Source organism: Mesocricetus auratus, unplaced genomic scaffold (genome assembly GCF_017639785.1).
Source record: "Mesocricetus auratus isolate SY011 unplaced genomic scaffold, BCM_Maur_2.0 Super-Scaffold_100006, whole genome shotgun sequence".
Taxonomy (NCBI): Eukaryota; Metazoa; Chordata; class Mammalia; order Rodentia; family Cricetidae; genus Mesocricetus; species Mesocricetus auratus.
Genome location: NW_024429190.1, coordinates 9,718,192 through 9,732,360, shown reverse-complemented (window position 1 = coordinate 9,732,360; position 14,169 = coordinate 9,718,192). Strand labels below are relative to the sequence as shown.

Here is a 14,169-nt window from a genome sequence, read left to right as displayed (position 1 = left end):
TGATACTAGTGTGGCCTTTAAGATTTTGTGTTTTCCAGGCTGGCCTTGAACTCATAGTGATCTACCTGCCTCTACCTCCCCAGTGCTGGGATTAAAGGCGTGTGTCACCAACACCCAGCTCGCACATCAATCATTAATCAAGAAAATGCCCATAGGCTTGCCAGCAGACCATTCTGGTGGGGGCATTTTCTCAGTTGAGTTTTCAAATGACTCTAATCTGTCAGTTGACATAAAACAAGTACAAAGGGAAAACTTGCTCTAGACTTAAGGAAAGCCCACTTGTGCCTGGGGTGATTTCCAAAGCTGGTCACCTTTTCCCGGTGTAATACCCAGTTAACATGAGACCCTGTGTTTAGTTTGCAGCACTATATATATAAAGCTGAGTATGGTAGTGCAACTCTCAGGAAGGATGAAGAGTTCAGAGGTCATCCTTGTCTATGAAGCAACTTTTAGGCCAGCCGTGGCCCAGGAAACCCTGTCTTTTAAACACTGTGGTACCAAAAGGAGAAGGGATTCTGCCTCTAAATAGTTTCAGACTCAAACTGCATCTTCAATTCCTCCCTTGATCTGTAGCCTAACCTTCCTCACAGTGCTTAAACATGTCAACTTCTTAAAATCAGCTAGGCAGTCCTATACTAACCTGTACCCCATTGGCTCTGGGTTTATTTGTTTGTCTGTTTTTTGAGAACCCTGACTAATATAAGGGATTAGGAGAGACATAGGCTATATAACCAAGGAATAGTTCCTACCGGGGAGAGTGAGCTAATAGGTGAACTCTGTGGGTAGCTGGAGGAGATGTTGATAGATGGTGGTATACAGAGATAATAGAAAGAACCCACGTGTCTGCACACCCACATATTCACTAGCTCTGACGTAGAGACTGGTATTGGTAAACAAATAGCTGTGAATTCTAAATTCCCATCCTTTACTGGAGGAATCAAGGCTGGTAATAGACAACACAATATGAGGCTGCAGTGCTCTGGTGCCTGAAAATAAGGTACCCTGAAAGGCACAGCACACTGAAATAATGTGAGCATCGGAATAACTGATGGTATCATGACTCTCACATGCAATCTATAGACTAAGATAGGAATTGTGAGCATATAATCCTAAACTGGGGAGAAGGAAAAAGATGCCAATTAATAGATACAGGAGTAACAAATCAGAGGTCATCGTCTTAGCCACTCGAGGAACTAGGGTGGATCAAGATGTTGCTGAGGCTGAGATGAAGGCTTGAGAAGGAATAAGATGACGTTCTCTCCACCAAATATCACTGTGTACTCATTGCTGAGAAGATGGATTGAAGGGAAATTGGCAGACCATGTCCAGACCCTAGCTAATCTATCTGGTATGACCAAGGAAACCCATTCCCTGGGGTGGCTGGGACTGGAGTTGCTTTCTTGGATGGGGAGATTTGTAAGGTGTAGAAGGATGCCTTTCAGGGCACAGAGGGATGACACATCAGGTGTGTGGCTTTTCTCTGTATTTAGGGCAGGTATCAGGTGGTGGTGCATGTGGATGTAGTAGCAAGTTTGACTAGAAGGGCTTTGTACTCCTGTTACTTTGTGAGTTGTAAATGACCATGAAACATTACTCTTGAAAAAAAGGATGAGCTTCACAAGATGGCTCAATGCATAAAGGAGCTTGCTTGATCCCTAGAACCCATATAAACATAGAAAAAAAGAATCAACGCCACAAGGTTGTCTTCTGACCTCCACATGTGAACTGTGGCATGTGTACCCTGTCCTCCCTTTCGTGCACTCAAACACAAATAATGAAAACAAATTGCAGCTCATTTCATCTGCTTGCTGGACTTAACTGTCAAGATGTGTTACGTTTGGAATCTCCTTTGCAGGTGATGTCTATCTTGCTGCATGGGGATGCTGCCTTTGCTGGCCAGGGCATTGTGTATGAGACCTTCCATCTTAGTGACTTGCCGTCCTATACAACCCATGGCACCGTGCATGTGGTTGTCAACAACCAGGTAACCTCTGGTGTCTGTCCATCGCCTCCTATGTGGTGTCTGTCCATCACCTCCTATGTGTCCCCCTGTCATTTAAAACCATCACTGTTGTGATTATAAAGGTGGGGGTTTTTTGTTAAAAATTTGATTGATGTGTGGGATTAGAGAGCTGACTCAGTGGTTAAGAGCACAGCTGTTCTTCCAGATGTCCTGGGTTCAATTCCCAGCACCTACATGCCAGGTCACAACTGTCTGTAACTGTAGTCCTGGGATCTGATGCCCTCTTCTGGTGTGCATACAAAACACACATACACATGAAATAAATAAATAAATTTCTTTTGAAAGCCACTGTTTACAGTGGAATGATTTTAATTACATTATTTAAGGGAAGGGCATTATTGTTTTAGAGTATTTCTGTCTGTGTCTAGAGCCACAGTTATAAGTAATTGGTTTTCTCTTTAAGAAACTGGAGTCCTATATACACATCTTACCATCCTCTCTTATTTACCACATTATTTCCTGATGTCATATGCAGTCTTTTAAAATAGCTTTAGAAGAGGAAAATAATATTCTTCTAGTTCTCACAGTTTAGTTCTTCCCAGTGTTGACACATGGCATCTGTTACCTATTATGTCCTTCCTTTAGGTAATCTCACTCAATATGTAACTCTCCTGACAAATACTCAACTTCTGATTAAGTGTAAACACTATCTTGGACAGCAAACAAAGCAAGGGATACTGTGATCTACTAACACAGATGTAGGGGCCCAAAATGCCAAGAAGGAAAGGGAGGCCAAAGGTTGATAACAGTTAATTCTCTGCTCGATGACTAAGCAGAAACCTAAAGGTCAGGTAGACAAATGGTTTGGGTGGAGCAGACAGGAAGTCTTTCTGTCTAAGGAAGTTTGTCTGTCACGGATGTTTAATATGAGCCAGAACTGCCATCAGCCAGTTCTCAGAAAGCTCCAGGGGAATTGCCCAGCCTATAAAGCATTTGCCAGGGGACCCACATTCAGTCCCCCGCTACCATATAAAAAGCTGCATATGAGGGCTGGAGAGATGACTCAGTAGTTAAGAGCGCTGTCTGCTCTTCCCGAGGACCCAGGTTCAATTCTCAAGACCCACATAGCAGCTTACAGTTGCCTGTAACTCCAGTTCCAAGGGATCCAAAACCTTCTTTGGCCTCTGCAGGCATACACATGATATACTGCATACATATATGCAGGCAAAACACTCATACACATAAAAATAAATTAATTTTTCAGAAAGGGGCACATAATTGCATATATTTGTAATTTAGAGGTAGGTGTAAGAGTTACGACTCAGATAGGAAAGTATTCTGGCACTTGGGAGCCACAGAATACTAAGTGTTAGAGATTGGATGCAAAGGCACTTGGAAGCCAAAGAATACCACAGGTCACAGTAACCGTAGCAGCTTACAGCCCTGCTCCAGGGAAAGGCTTCCCCAGTGTAACAGCTCTGCTCCTGGAGGGCTTCCCCAGAGAAATAGTTACAGTTCGGCTTGGTTCCCTGGTTCCCTCGAGTGGAGTGTGGAGTGTAGCAACTCTTGGCTTTCCTAGGGAAAGTTTTCCCAAAGAAGGTCTCACCCAAACCTCACTCAAGAGATTTATTGGGAGGGAAGAATCCAGGGTGATAGAACATAGCCACAAACTGAACAGGCACAGGATTTATATAGGACTTCTTAAGGGTGAAGTTTTTCCAGGGAGATTTCCAGCGTGGGGATTGGTCAGATTTCAGTCCCTGAGCTCGGATTGGTTAGTTTTCTGCTCAGATTCAGGATCAGATTTGGCTCTGGTTTCAGGGCCAACGCATGTTTCTTTCACAGGTCATTTTTAGCCTTTTGGCTCTAATTTTAGGGCCAGGGTGTATTTCTTTTACTGGCTCTGATTCTAAGGCCAACATTGTGGGGTTTTTGGTGTTTTTTTTTTTTTTGGCACTGGTCTTAGGGTCAGGGTGCATTTCTTTGGCTCTGGTTGCAGGGCCAAAGTGTGTTTCTTTGGCTCTGCTCAGGGTGTGTTTCTTTCGGTGGCCTTTTTTCCCTACAGTAGGAGAGTGGCATGGAGCATCTAATTGGTGAACTCATGGTCCATGGAGACCCTACTCAAACCAAGTGGGTAACATTCCGGAGTATAACACCTGAGGTGATTGTCTGCCCAGCACATACAAAGACAGCTGCAGTCCAGATGCATTGTAAGATGGTGGGAGAGACTGATGAGTGACAAGGTGATAGCATACTACATGGCAGAGCTGCCATTTACTGAGTCCTGATCAGTAACATATCAGTTTAGGTACCTGACATGCATTAACTCAATCCACGGAGTGGTTACTTGTGCAGTGGGGATGGTATTAGCATCTCCTTCCCTCCCTCCCTCCCTCCCTTCCTCCCTTCCTCCTCCCTTCTTTTCTTCCTTTCTTGGTCTCATGTGTATACCTGGCATGCCAAGAACTCAATATGTAGACCAGGCTGGCATAGACCTCACACAGATAGACCTGTCTCTGCCTCCCAGTACTGGGGGTAAAGGCATTCGCCATTACATCCAGCTGTGGTATTACTATCTTCCAAAAAAGAATATTGAGAAAAAAGGGAGTGAGTAACTTGCTTGAAGTAAATTATAGTACTAGTATGCAATCTGTCTATCTTCAAAAAATGGTGTTAAGAAGTCTTGGGAAAAATACCAAGGACAAATACCTTTTAAAATAAACAAAAAGCCCAACTAATGTGCCTTCTTTCTTTTTTATATTGTGTTAGAATACCTAACAAGCTTATTATTGTAACCATTTCTAATAAACTGTTGACTTGTATTAAACATATCCCTAATGTGCATTCACCACCATTCTTCTTTGTCAACAGAAACTCCACATTAAACAATCACTGCCTGGGGCTGGAGAGGGGGCGCAGTGGTTAAGAGTGCTTGTTGCCCTTCCAAAGGACCCGAGTTGAGTTTCCAGCGCCCATGTTGGGCAGCTCATAATTGCTCAGCCTCAGCCCTTTCTTCGGGCTTCTGTGGGCGCGCGCGCGCACACACACACACACACAGAGTAAAATATCAAACAAAAACAATTGCTGCCTATTCTCTGTTCCCCCCCCCCCACATTCCTGGTAACCCTCATTTTACTTTCTGTTTCTAATTTGTGATTAGGCTGGGTAGCTTTTTTTTTTTTTTTATGTATAAGTTGTAATCTCCTCAAATGGTACAGTCAGCTGGGGACCAAGTGTTCAGTCACAGGCATCTCTGGGGACCACACAAGCTGTAACACTGGCAGAAACAGGGTCTGATCACTCATCTCCCTGGCCCTCATTGGCTTAGCCCAGTCCTCTGTCTCTCTCTGCCTTCCATTGCCACCCCATGTCCCTTGCTCCTGTTGACCTTTGTTAGTTTGAGGGCATATTTGGGGGCCGCATGGCCCATGACCAAGATGATGAATTGCACACAGTTCTGATGCTAAGGCTACTTTATAGCTTTAACGTACAATAAGAAAATTGATATTGGCATCACCTGGAAGTGAAATTGAATACCAGGATTTTGAATTAAATGGATCCCTGGGAGCCACTGGGCCAATTTCCTCATTTAGTAGCTTTGTTTAATATATTGGAAAAGTGTTCAGGAGAGCAAGTGTCCCTGTTGCAGTTAAGGCAGCAAACAGCTTTTCCGTTGAAGGCATATACCACCACTTTGCCTCCTGTCTGATGCTCTTATCTCATTGTGCTGAATTTCTTTATTTTGTATGTATTTATTTGTGTGTGCTTGTACACCATGGCACATAAGTAGAGGTCAAAGGACAACTTTAGGAGTTGCTTCAGGAGTTGTCAAGTGTCTATGTCCGCCACCTTTATCCATTTTATAGTGCCTTTTTTTTTTAAATTTTTACAGCTGTCACTTGTTCTTTGAAGATCACTAGGTACATTTTAGTGCTATTAGTTTTTTTTTAATTTTTATTTTTAAATTTAAATTAGAAATATGGTTGCTTCACATGTCACTCCCAGGTCCCTCTCCCTTTCCCTCCTCTCCTCTCACACCCTCCCACCAACCCCCCAATACTCCCTCATTTCCCCAGGGACGGGTACCTTATTTAAGTAGCACCCTATAATATTTGCTTTCTTAAGATAATACTCCTTCACTAACCTTTATACCTTCAAGGTCCATCTGTGTCATGACATGTCAGAATATTCTTTTTAAGTCTGGCTGGCATTCCACTATGGATACACCAAATGCTGTTTAGTTACCCATTGATAAACACTTGAGTTGCCTCTACATTTACCAGTTGTAAATGCTGCTGTGAGTATGGGTGTACAGATACTCTTCAAGACCCTCCTTTCAGCTGCTTTGGCTATATACCCATTAGTGGAATTGCTGGCTTATAGAAGAGTTCTATTTAAACTTTCCTTTTGTTTGTTTTGTGGAGTTTTTATTTGTATGGTTGTTTGTTTTTTTAGCTCTTACTTTGTATGTAGCCCAGGCTAACCTGCTCTTCACAAGGTAGCCCATGCTGGCCTCATTTATAAAGATCCTTTCTACCTCCTGAGTGCTGAGCAATTTCAGAGTTTTGTGTTTCCTATACACATAATATCATAGATTTAACTGAACCTAGCTGTACCACACCTTTAATCCCAATACTTGAGAGGCAGAAACAGGTAGATCTCTGAGTTTGAGGCTAACTGGGTCTACATAATGAGTCCCAGGCCACCCAGAGTTACATAGTCAGACCTTGCAACAACAAAAAAAGTAGTAGCAGTAATTGTCAGGGAGTTAGAGAAATACTAGGAAGGCAGAGACAGGCAGGTACTAGGAGCAGTCTAGCTAGCCAGCCTCATCAATTGGTGAGTTACAGGCTCAGTGAGACAGGAAGACACCTTACACTGATGTTGATCCTCCACAGTGTACTCACATATTCCCAGGTGAGAATAAGTCACACACATAGGCCACCCACACAGAAGCAGGCATGAGAAGGGAGATGATTTAAAAGCAGTGTGACCTGCTAACACTGGGGATCAAACCCAGGGCTTTGTGCACACTAGGGAAGTAGGCTACTACTAACCTAATCTACCTGTAGCAGAGGAATAGAACAGTTGTGCATTAGTGAAATAAGATCTTAAACTTCAATATATACTTATGTATTTACATATGTATACATGCAGAGAAAATAATATGGAAAGAAAAACATAAAAATGTGAATACCAAGCCAGGCGGGCAGTGGTGGTGCACACCTTTAATCCCAACACTTGGGAGGCAGAGGCAGGGGGATCTCTGTGAGTTCGAGATCAACCTGGTCTACAAGAGTGAGTTCAGGATAGCCTTCAAAGCCACAGAGAAACCCTGCCTCGAAAAAACAAAAAAAGTTCATGCCAGCCCAGCGATGGTGGCACATACCTTTACATATCTTTAATTCCAGCTCTTGGGAGGCAGAAGCAGGCAGATCTCTGACTTTGAGGACAGCCAGGGCTACACAGAGAGAAACCTTATCTTAGAAAATCAAATTTAAAAAAAAATGAAATTTGGCCTGGATAGATGGCTAAGCTGTTAAGAGCACTGGCTGCTCTTCCAGAGGTCCTGAGTTCAATTCCCAGATACCACATGATGGTTCAGAACCATCTGTGATGAGATCTGGTGCCCTCTTCTGGCATGTAGGCAGAACACTGTATACACAGTAAATAAGTTAATACTATAACCTATTCCCTCTTCTAAATTCCCAATGTTAAACATGCATGAATTTTGTTATCAGAGTAGGAGAAAACAAGCAAAACTTAAGTAAAAAAGCCACTTAGGGCACACTTTCTTAGCAGCCCAGCAGAAAGTCTATGCTGTGTCCAACACTACCTACCACCCTCTGTACCCCTTACTCCAGTTCCAGGGACCATATTGCCTGATCCTGTATTCCATAATTACAGATTGGCTTCACCACAGACCCTCGGATGGCCCGCTCCTCCCCCTACCCTACTGATGTGGCCCGAGTGGTGAATGCTCCCATTTTCCATGTCAACTCAGATGACCCTGAGGCTGTCATGTATGTATGCAAGGTGGCAGCTGAGTGGAGAAGCACCTTCCACAAGGATGTTGTTGTTGATCTGGTAAGCCATGCCAGGGCAAGCACGTCCAAGCAGTGTCTGCCCTGGGCCCTTACTTTTGCTAAGTCTCTTTGGGCTTTGTACTATCATACTGAAGGTAGGATCCTTCTGGTTCCAGAGTATTCAGACATAGGCTCTCCTCTCAATACTCCTCAGTGGGAGCTGTATGGTCCATCTGGTTCTATCTTAAGACTGCTTTACAAATGATCTGTGCCAGGCAGTGGTGGCGCACGCCTTTAATCCCAGCACTCGGGAGACAGAGGCAGGCGGATCTGAAGTTTGAGTTTGAAGCCACCCTGGTCCATAAAGTGAGTTCCTGGACAGCCAGGGCTACACAAAAAAACATATCTTAAAAAGCCAGAGGGAGATGGGGAGGGGGAGAGAGAGAGAGAGAGACAGAAAATATTTGTATTCCCAAGCCACTCTCATTATGTCTCATTTAATAAAGTTCTCCAGTACAAGAAAGATCAAAATCTTAGCTGTAGAAGCAGTAACAGCTATGTTGGCATCACACAGATGGAATGACAGATATCACACACACACACACACACACACAGTCTCTAATAGTCCTCTCTTGCTGCTCTGACTAGGTATGTTATCGACGCAATGGCCACAATGAGATGGATGAACCTATGTTTACACAGCCACTCATGTACAAGCAGATCCGCAAGCAGAAGCCTGTGCTGCAGAAGTATGCAGAGCTGCTGGTATCCCAGGGTGTCGTCAACCAACCAGAGTATGAGGTGTGTCCTGGTAGGCGTTTGGTGCTAGGGCAAACTAGAGAAGATCATCCCAGCGGAAGCATGTGAAGTCTTGACAACTATAGCATTTCAGCATTCCAACTTCTTTGAGGATCTGGGGCACCAAGATGCGTTTTAAAGGAGGTAGATAGATCTATTGGAAGTGGAGGAAAGTGTTCTAGAGATGAGGTGGTGGCTGCTTGATTGTTTCTCTCTGTTGACACAGGCTGTTTGGGTTGGGTCTTCCAGCTTGCTGAAGACCCTCTATGATCTGCACAGAGCATTCTGTCACATGTGGAGCAACGGTTCTAGACACATGGAATGGTGCTAGGGTCCAGACTGAACAGCTGCTGAAGCCGCAGCTCTAAAGCCTAGTCTTCTACAAACACATAAACTAAGCCAGTTCTTAAGAAAAATGTTCGGTCCAGGGGCTCAGACTAAACAGAATCTCTAGGCAAGTGATGCAGGGAGTGAGGAGCATAAACTACAGGCTTCTTTGGGATGTTAAAGAGGCTGTGTTGGAGCCTGGCAGTTCTGAGTAAATACAGTGGGGGTGGTTGGGTATGGAAAGTGCAGAGGGACTGAAAGGCAGGGTGCAATAGGCCTGTACAGCGTGTGCATGCTGTACCCAGTAGCTGTGTGAACCCATCCACTCTTCCAGGAGGAAATCTCCAAGTATGATAAGATCTGTGAGGAAGCATTCACCAGATCCAAAGATGAAAAAATCCTGCACATCAAGCACTGGCTGGACTCCCCCTGGCCTGGTAAGCAAGGGCTGTCCACCAGATAGACCCCTTGTAAATCAGGTATAACCATGAAGCCTCTTCCCAGACAAAGCTCCTGCTCTCCTCTTCTGTACCTACAGAGCCAGACTTTACCTTCTCTTACCTTTCATTTACCCAAAGCCATCTGGTACTATATGTAGTAAAGCTCTGGTCTGCTCTGCAGTAGTCCCTTCCACAGTAACTAGCAGCCTCATCCTGTCTTTGTTCTCCAAGGCTTTTTCACTCTAGACGGACAGCCCAGGAGTATGTCTTGCCCCTCCACTGGCCTGGAAGAGGATGTCTTGGCCCACATTGGGAATGTCGCCAGCTCTGTACCTGTGGAGAACTTTACCATCCATGGAGGTAACCATCCCTGCACTTACCGTAGAAACACTGGTCTAGATCAGCACCTCTTGAAGACAGAGTCCCCAGCCATGCTGTACAGAAACTCCCCTGTCCAGAGCCCACTGGGTGTATTGGTAGAGTTAGCTCCCACAACACTCAATCCCTTCACTTGGAAAGAAGCAGAGAAGCAACTAGGAGGTCACCACTTTGCTATCCTAACACTGGGTGACAAAGACTCTGCCTGTGTCATTGGGGCACAGAAAGAAAGTGTCCACATGAGCTGGACCTGCAGTACTGTGAGTGCTCTCTCTTGCTCTTCTTTTTTTTTTTTTTTTTTTTTTTTTTTTTTTTGGAGCCTGTACTGGAACTCATGCTGTAGACCAGGCTGGCCTCAAACTCACAGAGATCCGTCTGCCTCTGGCTCCCGAGTGCTGGGATTAAAGGTGTGCACCACCACTGCCCGGCATCTTGCTCTCTTTCTTTGCAGGGCTGAGCCGGATCTTGAAGACTCGGAAGGAGTTGGTAACAAACCGAACTGTGGACTGGGCCCTGGCAGAGTACATGGCATTTGGATCACTCCTGAAGGAAGGCATCCACGTCCGGCTGAGTGGCCAGGATGTGGAGCGGGGCACCTTCAGGTAACAAAAATATTTACCCTTCAGTTTGAGACGGAAGGGAAGGGCTTTGGTATTTATACTCCAGGGTGAGGGAAATCATTTCCAGAAAAGCCTCAGTGAGGCTGCCTCACCCTTCCCTGTTTTGTTTTGGATGCTCCATTTATATGCTGGGAGGGCTCTACGCTGCAGCATCTGGCAGAAAGAGGTTGTCACAGTGGATCTACTAGAACTTCAGCGTCCAAGTGATTGGTTTAAATATTTGTACTCTTGCTTATTAATCTTGTCATTCTGCCCCAGCCATCGCCACCATGTGCTCCATGATCAGAATGTAGACAAAAGAACCTGCATCCCAATGAACCACCTTTGGCCCAATCAGGCCCCCTACACCGTGTGCAACAGCTCTCTGTCTGAGTATGGTGTCCTGGGTAAGGCCAACTCCCCACCCCACCTCAGTCTTCTGCATTCTTTGCCTGCTGTCCTGAACATGTCTTTCTTCCTTTTCTGTCCATTATAGGCTTTGAGCTGGGCTTTGCCATGGCTAGTCCTAATGCTCTGGTTCTCTGGGAGGCCCAGTTTGGTGATTTCAACAACATGGCGCAGTGCATCATTGACCAGTTCATTTGCCCAGGACAGGCAAAGTGGGTGCGGCAGAATGGCATTGTGCTCCTACTGCCTCATGGCATGGAAGGCATGGTGAGATCTTCCCCTTGCCCAGCAAACTTACCACCTGGGAAGGACCTGTCCAGGACCCCCATCCCAAAGACCAGAGGGTCCTATTGGTGCTTCCCATCCATTTGATGGGAAGACTAGCACTTTGGAAGGCAAGAGTGGCCCATCTGCGTGCAGCCTGGATGGCCATCCCTAGATAGGCAGCTGATGGTGCTAATGCTACTCAGTCTTTCAAGCACTCAGTTCCCTCCTCCCTGCTGCCCTGTGCTTTGCTAGTGGGAGAGGGAAGATGCAAGTGATCTCTGACATCAGGAGGAAGAAACAGCAAGTGCCATAGATGTCAGCATGTGAGAACTTGCAAACTAACTTGTGTGTCTGATTCCAGGGTCCAGAGCATTCCTCTGCCCGACCAGAGCGGTTCCTGCAGATGTGCAATGATGACCCAGATGTCCTGCCTGTGAGTAGAGCAGACCCTGTCACTCAGCTGCCTGGGCATCTAGGAAAGAATTCCATTTGGATGTCTTGAGGGGTCAGATCTCAGCTGACTCTCCCTCTGACTTAGGAATCAGAGTGGATAGACCAGTGTGGCCCCAACCTTCTGATCTCCCTGAAATAGGCTACTTCATTTGTTTGCTGCTGTTGCTGAAAGGCTAGAACCTTAGCCTGACCTCTTAGGTGATATTGCCATTGCTGTCGTTCAAATAGGCAATTTTAAAGAACTCAGAACTACTGGGCATCAGTTTCCAAGGAAGAGTAGACTTAATACCAGCACCTGTGTCTACTACATTTCATACATCTACTGCCAAGCAGGAGCTTTCAGAAGCTGCCAAGGGTTAAATGGGATTCAGACTCAGGAAACCTGTGGAGCCTGCTCCTTCCTGTCTTTAGTGCATCCTTGAGTCTCCAGTGAGACATCCTGAGGCCCCTCTGCCCTAAGTTAGTCCTTCTCCCAGGCAGAATGCTCACAGCTGCTGCTGGCCTCTGGCCATTTCCTCCCATGCTGCAGGACCTGCAGGAAGACAACTTTGATATCAATCAGCTGTACGACTGCAACTGGATTGTTGTCAACTGTTCCACCCCTGGCAACTTCTTCCATGTACTTCGACGACAGATCCTGCTGCCCTTCCGGAAGCCGGTCAGTGCTGGGTTCTCCAGAATGACCAGGGTGCTGGCCATCCTGTGTTAACACAGGGAAGAACTCCCCTAGTGTCTTTTTCTCTAGGTTGGGTGGATCATGTCTAAAGGGGAATAAGGGTGAGATGTCTCAGGAAGCTAGGTTCTATTGTTACCAATGCCAAGGAACTGCACACTCTCACTGCAAGACTAAGAGTCCTCACTCACGTGTTCTTGAGCACCACATGTAAGAGAGTCCGACAAGCCACGTGGTGGTGGCACACACCTTTAATCCCAGCACTGGGGAGGCAGAGGCAGGCAGATCTCTGTGAGTTCAAGGCCAGACTGGTCTAGATAACAAGTTCCAGGACAGGCTCCAAAGCTATGGAGAAACCTTGTCTCAAAAAAACAGAGAGGGGGTGGGGGAGAGGGAAAGAGGGAGAGAAGAGAGAGTCCAACAAAATACAATCTTCAGCCCAGCAAAGAAGACAAGTGCAGCCATGGTATATTGAGAAGTAAGACAGGCTGTCATGTAGGTGTGCTGAGCACTGGGGAAAAGGTTAGCCCCAGCAGCAGGGACCAAGGAACTTGAGGGACCCAGAAAGCAGCTTTTGAGCTGAGTGTTGAAGTGGGAGTTGCGTGGGGAAGAAAAGTGGGTAAAATGATGAGAACGAGGCATCTGGGTAAGGATGCAGGGAGGGCCCTGCTGCCCTGGGACCCTGCAAAGGGTGGACACAGGCCTAAGGCTTCCAGCTTTGTATCCCTAGTAGCCTGCAGACCCACAAGGCCTTCAGCTTTAGACAGGCTAAAGGTGCCTATCTCTAAGACCAACCCGGTCAGCTCGCCAAGGAGAGGCTCCAGGCCAGAAAGGTGTCCTGGAGAGTAAATGCCTACCTAGAGGAGGTGAACAGTAGAAGAATTAGTCTTTTTCTTCCTGTGGTTTGTAAGTCTCCCATTGCGATGTAAGACAGGCTGTCCTGGGTTAGATACCTTGTAGCTTCATTCTGAATCTCAAAGTATAATCTACTGTGAGTATGTTTTGTCTTTCAGTTAATCGTCTTCACTCCCAAATCCCTGCTGCGCCACCCTGAGGCAAGAACTAGCTTTGACGAAATGCTTCCAGGTAGGTGTGCAGAGCATTGGTGTTTCCCAGGGTGGTGTTAGTAGTTAGCTCTGGGAGCTCTTTGCTGTTGTGTAAGGCTTATAGGACTTGTGTTTATCTGTCTTCTGAGGCTCTTTGTGGATTTTTAGGCATGAGATAAAGACCTCTGACTGTGCATGGCCCTGGAACTGCATTAAAATGCGGACCTGGTGGGCTGGCCTCAAATCCCAGCACCCTGGAGGCAGAGACTGGAGCATCTAAGTTCAGAGCCCACCTGCTCCACAGCAATTTCCGAGCCAGCCAGAGTTAGGTGGTCAGACCCTATCTAGAGAAAAACAAAAACAAAAAGACACAAAACAACAAAAAGAGAATCTAGCATCACAAATAGGTGCATGTGACAGCTCATGAGTCCAAGTGTCAGATTAAATTCTTCACAGCAAGGAATATTGCGGGGGAGGGGGCATGCCGGCTTCACTGCTGAGATAGGAGTCTGTGGCTTGAGACTTGTACCTGGAAAGTGACAAGCAGGTGCTAACACAGCCTGTGGCCACCCAAATGTCCCTGTGACTCATGAGGCCAGGAAGACTGCTTCCTCTCAGCCACCAAGCCCATATAGTCTTCTGTACAGCAAACCTCTTGTTTGTTATTTTCTACTTTTGGTATGTGGTAGCATTTACATAATGTGGAGTCTACCATCTTAACCATTTTTTAAGTGTTCAATGTCACAGAGGAACATTCTTGTTGTACAGCCATCGAACCTTCTATTTCTAGA

The 14,169-nt window shown here is 45.9% G+C and overlaps 1 protein-coding gene across 7 annotated transcripts in view; it reads left to right on the top strand.

The window, feature by feature from the left end:
* The window catches only part of Ogdh (oxoglutarate dehydrogenase), a 72,871-nt gene that overhangs the window by 55,066 nt on the left and 3,636 nt on the right, over positions 1 to 14,169 (top strand). For all 7 annotated transcript variants that reach the window (XM_040746701.1, XM_040746696.1, XM_040746702.1 and 4 more), the window contains 11 exons: positions 1,856 to 1,984; positions 7,871 to 8,050; positions 8,638 to 8,790; positions 9,449 to 9,551; positions 9,786 to 9,914; positions 10,384 to 10,534; positions 10,811 to 10,938; positions 11,028 to 11,206; positions 11,568 to 11,639; positions 12,189 to 12,317; positions 13,346 to 13,418. In XM_040746701.1, the coding sequence (XP_040602635.1) occupies positions 1,856 to 1,984; positions 7,871 to 8,050; positions 8,638 to 8,790; positions 9,449 to 9,551; positions 9,786 to 9,914; positions 10,384 to 10,534; positions 10,811 to 10,938; positions 11,028 to 11,206; positions 11,568 to 11,639; positions 12,189 to 12,317; positions 13,346 to 13,418 (1,426 nt within the window). The remainder of the gene's footprint in view (positions 1 to 1,855; positions 1,985 to 7,870; positions 8,051 to 8,637; positions 8,791 to 9,448; positions 9,552 to 9,785; positions 9,915 to 10,383; positions 10,535 to 10,810; positions 10,939 to 11,027; positions 11,207 to 11,567; positions 11,640 to 12,188; positions 12,318 to 13,345; positions 13,419 to 14,169) is intronic.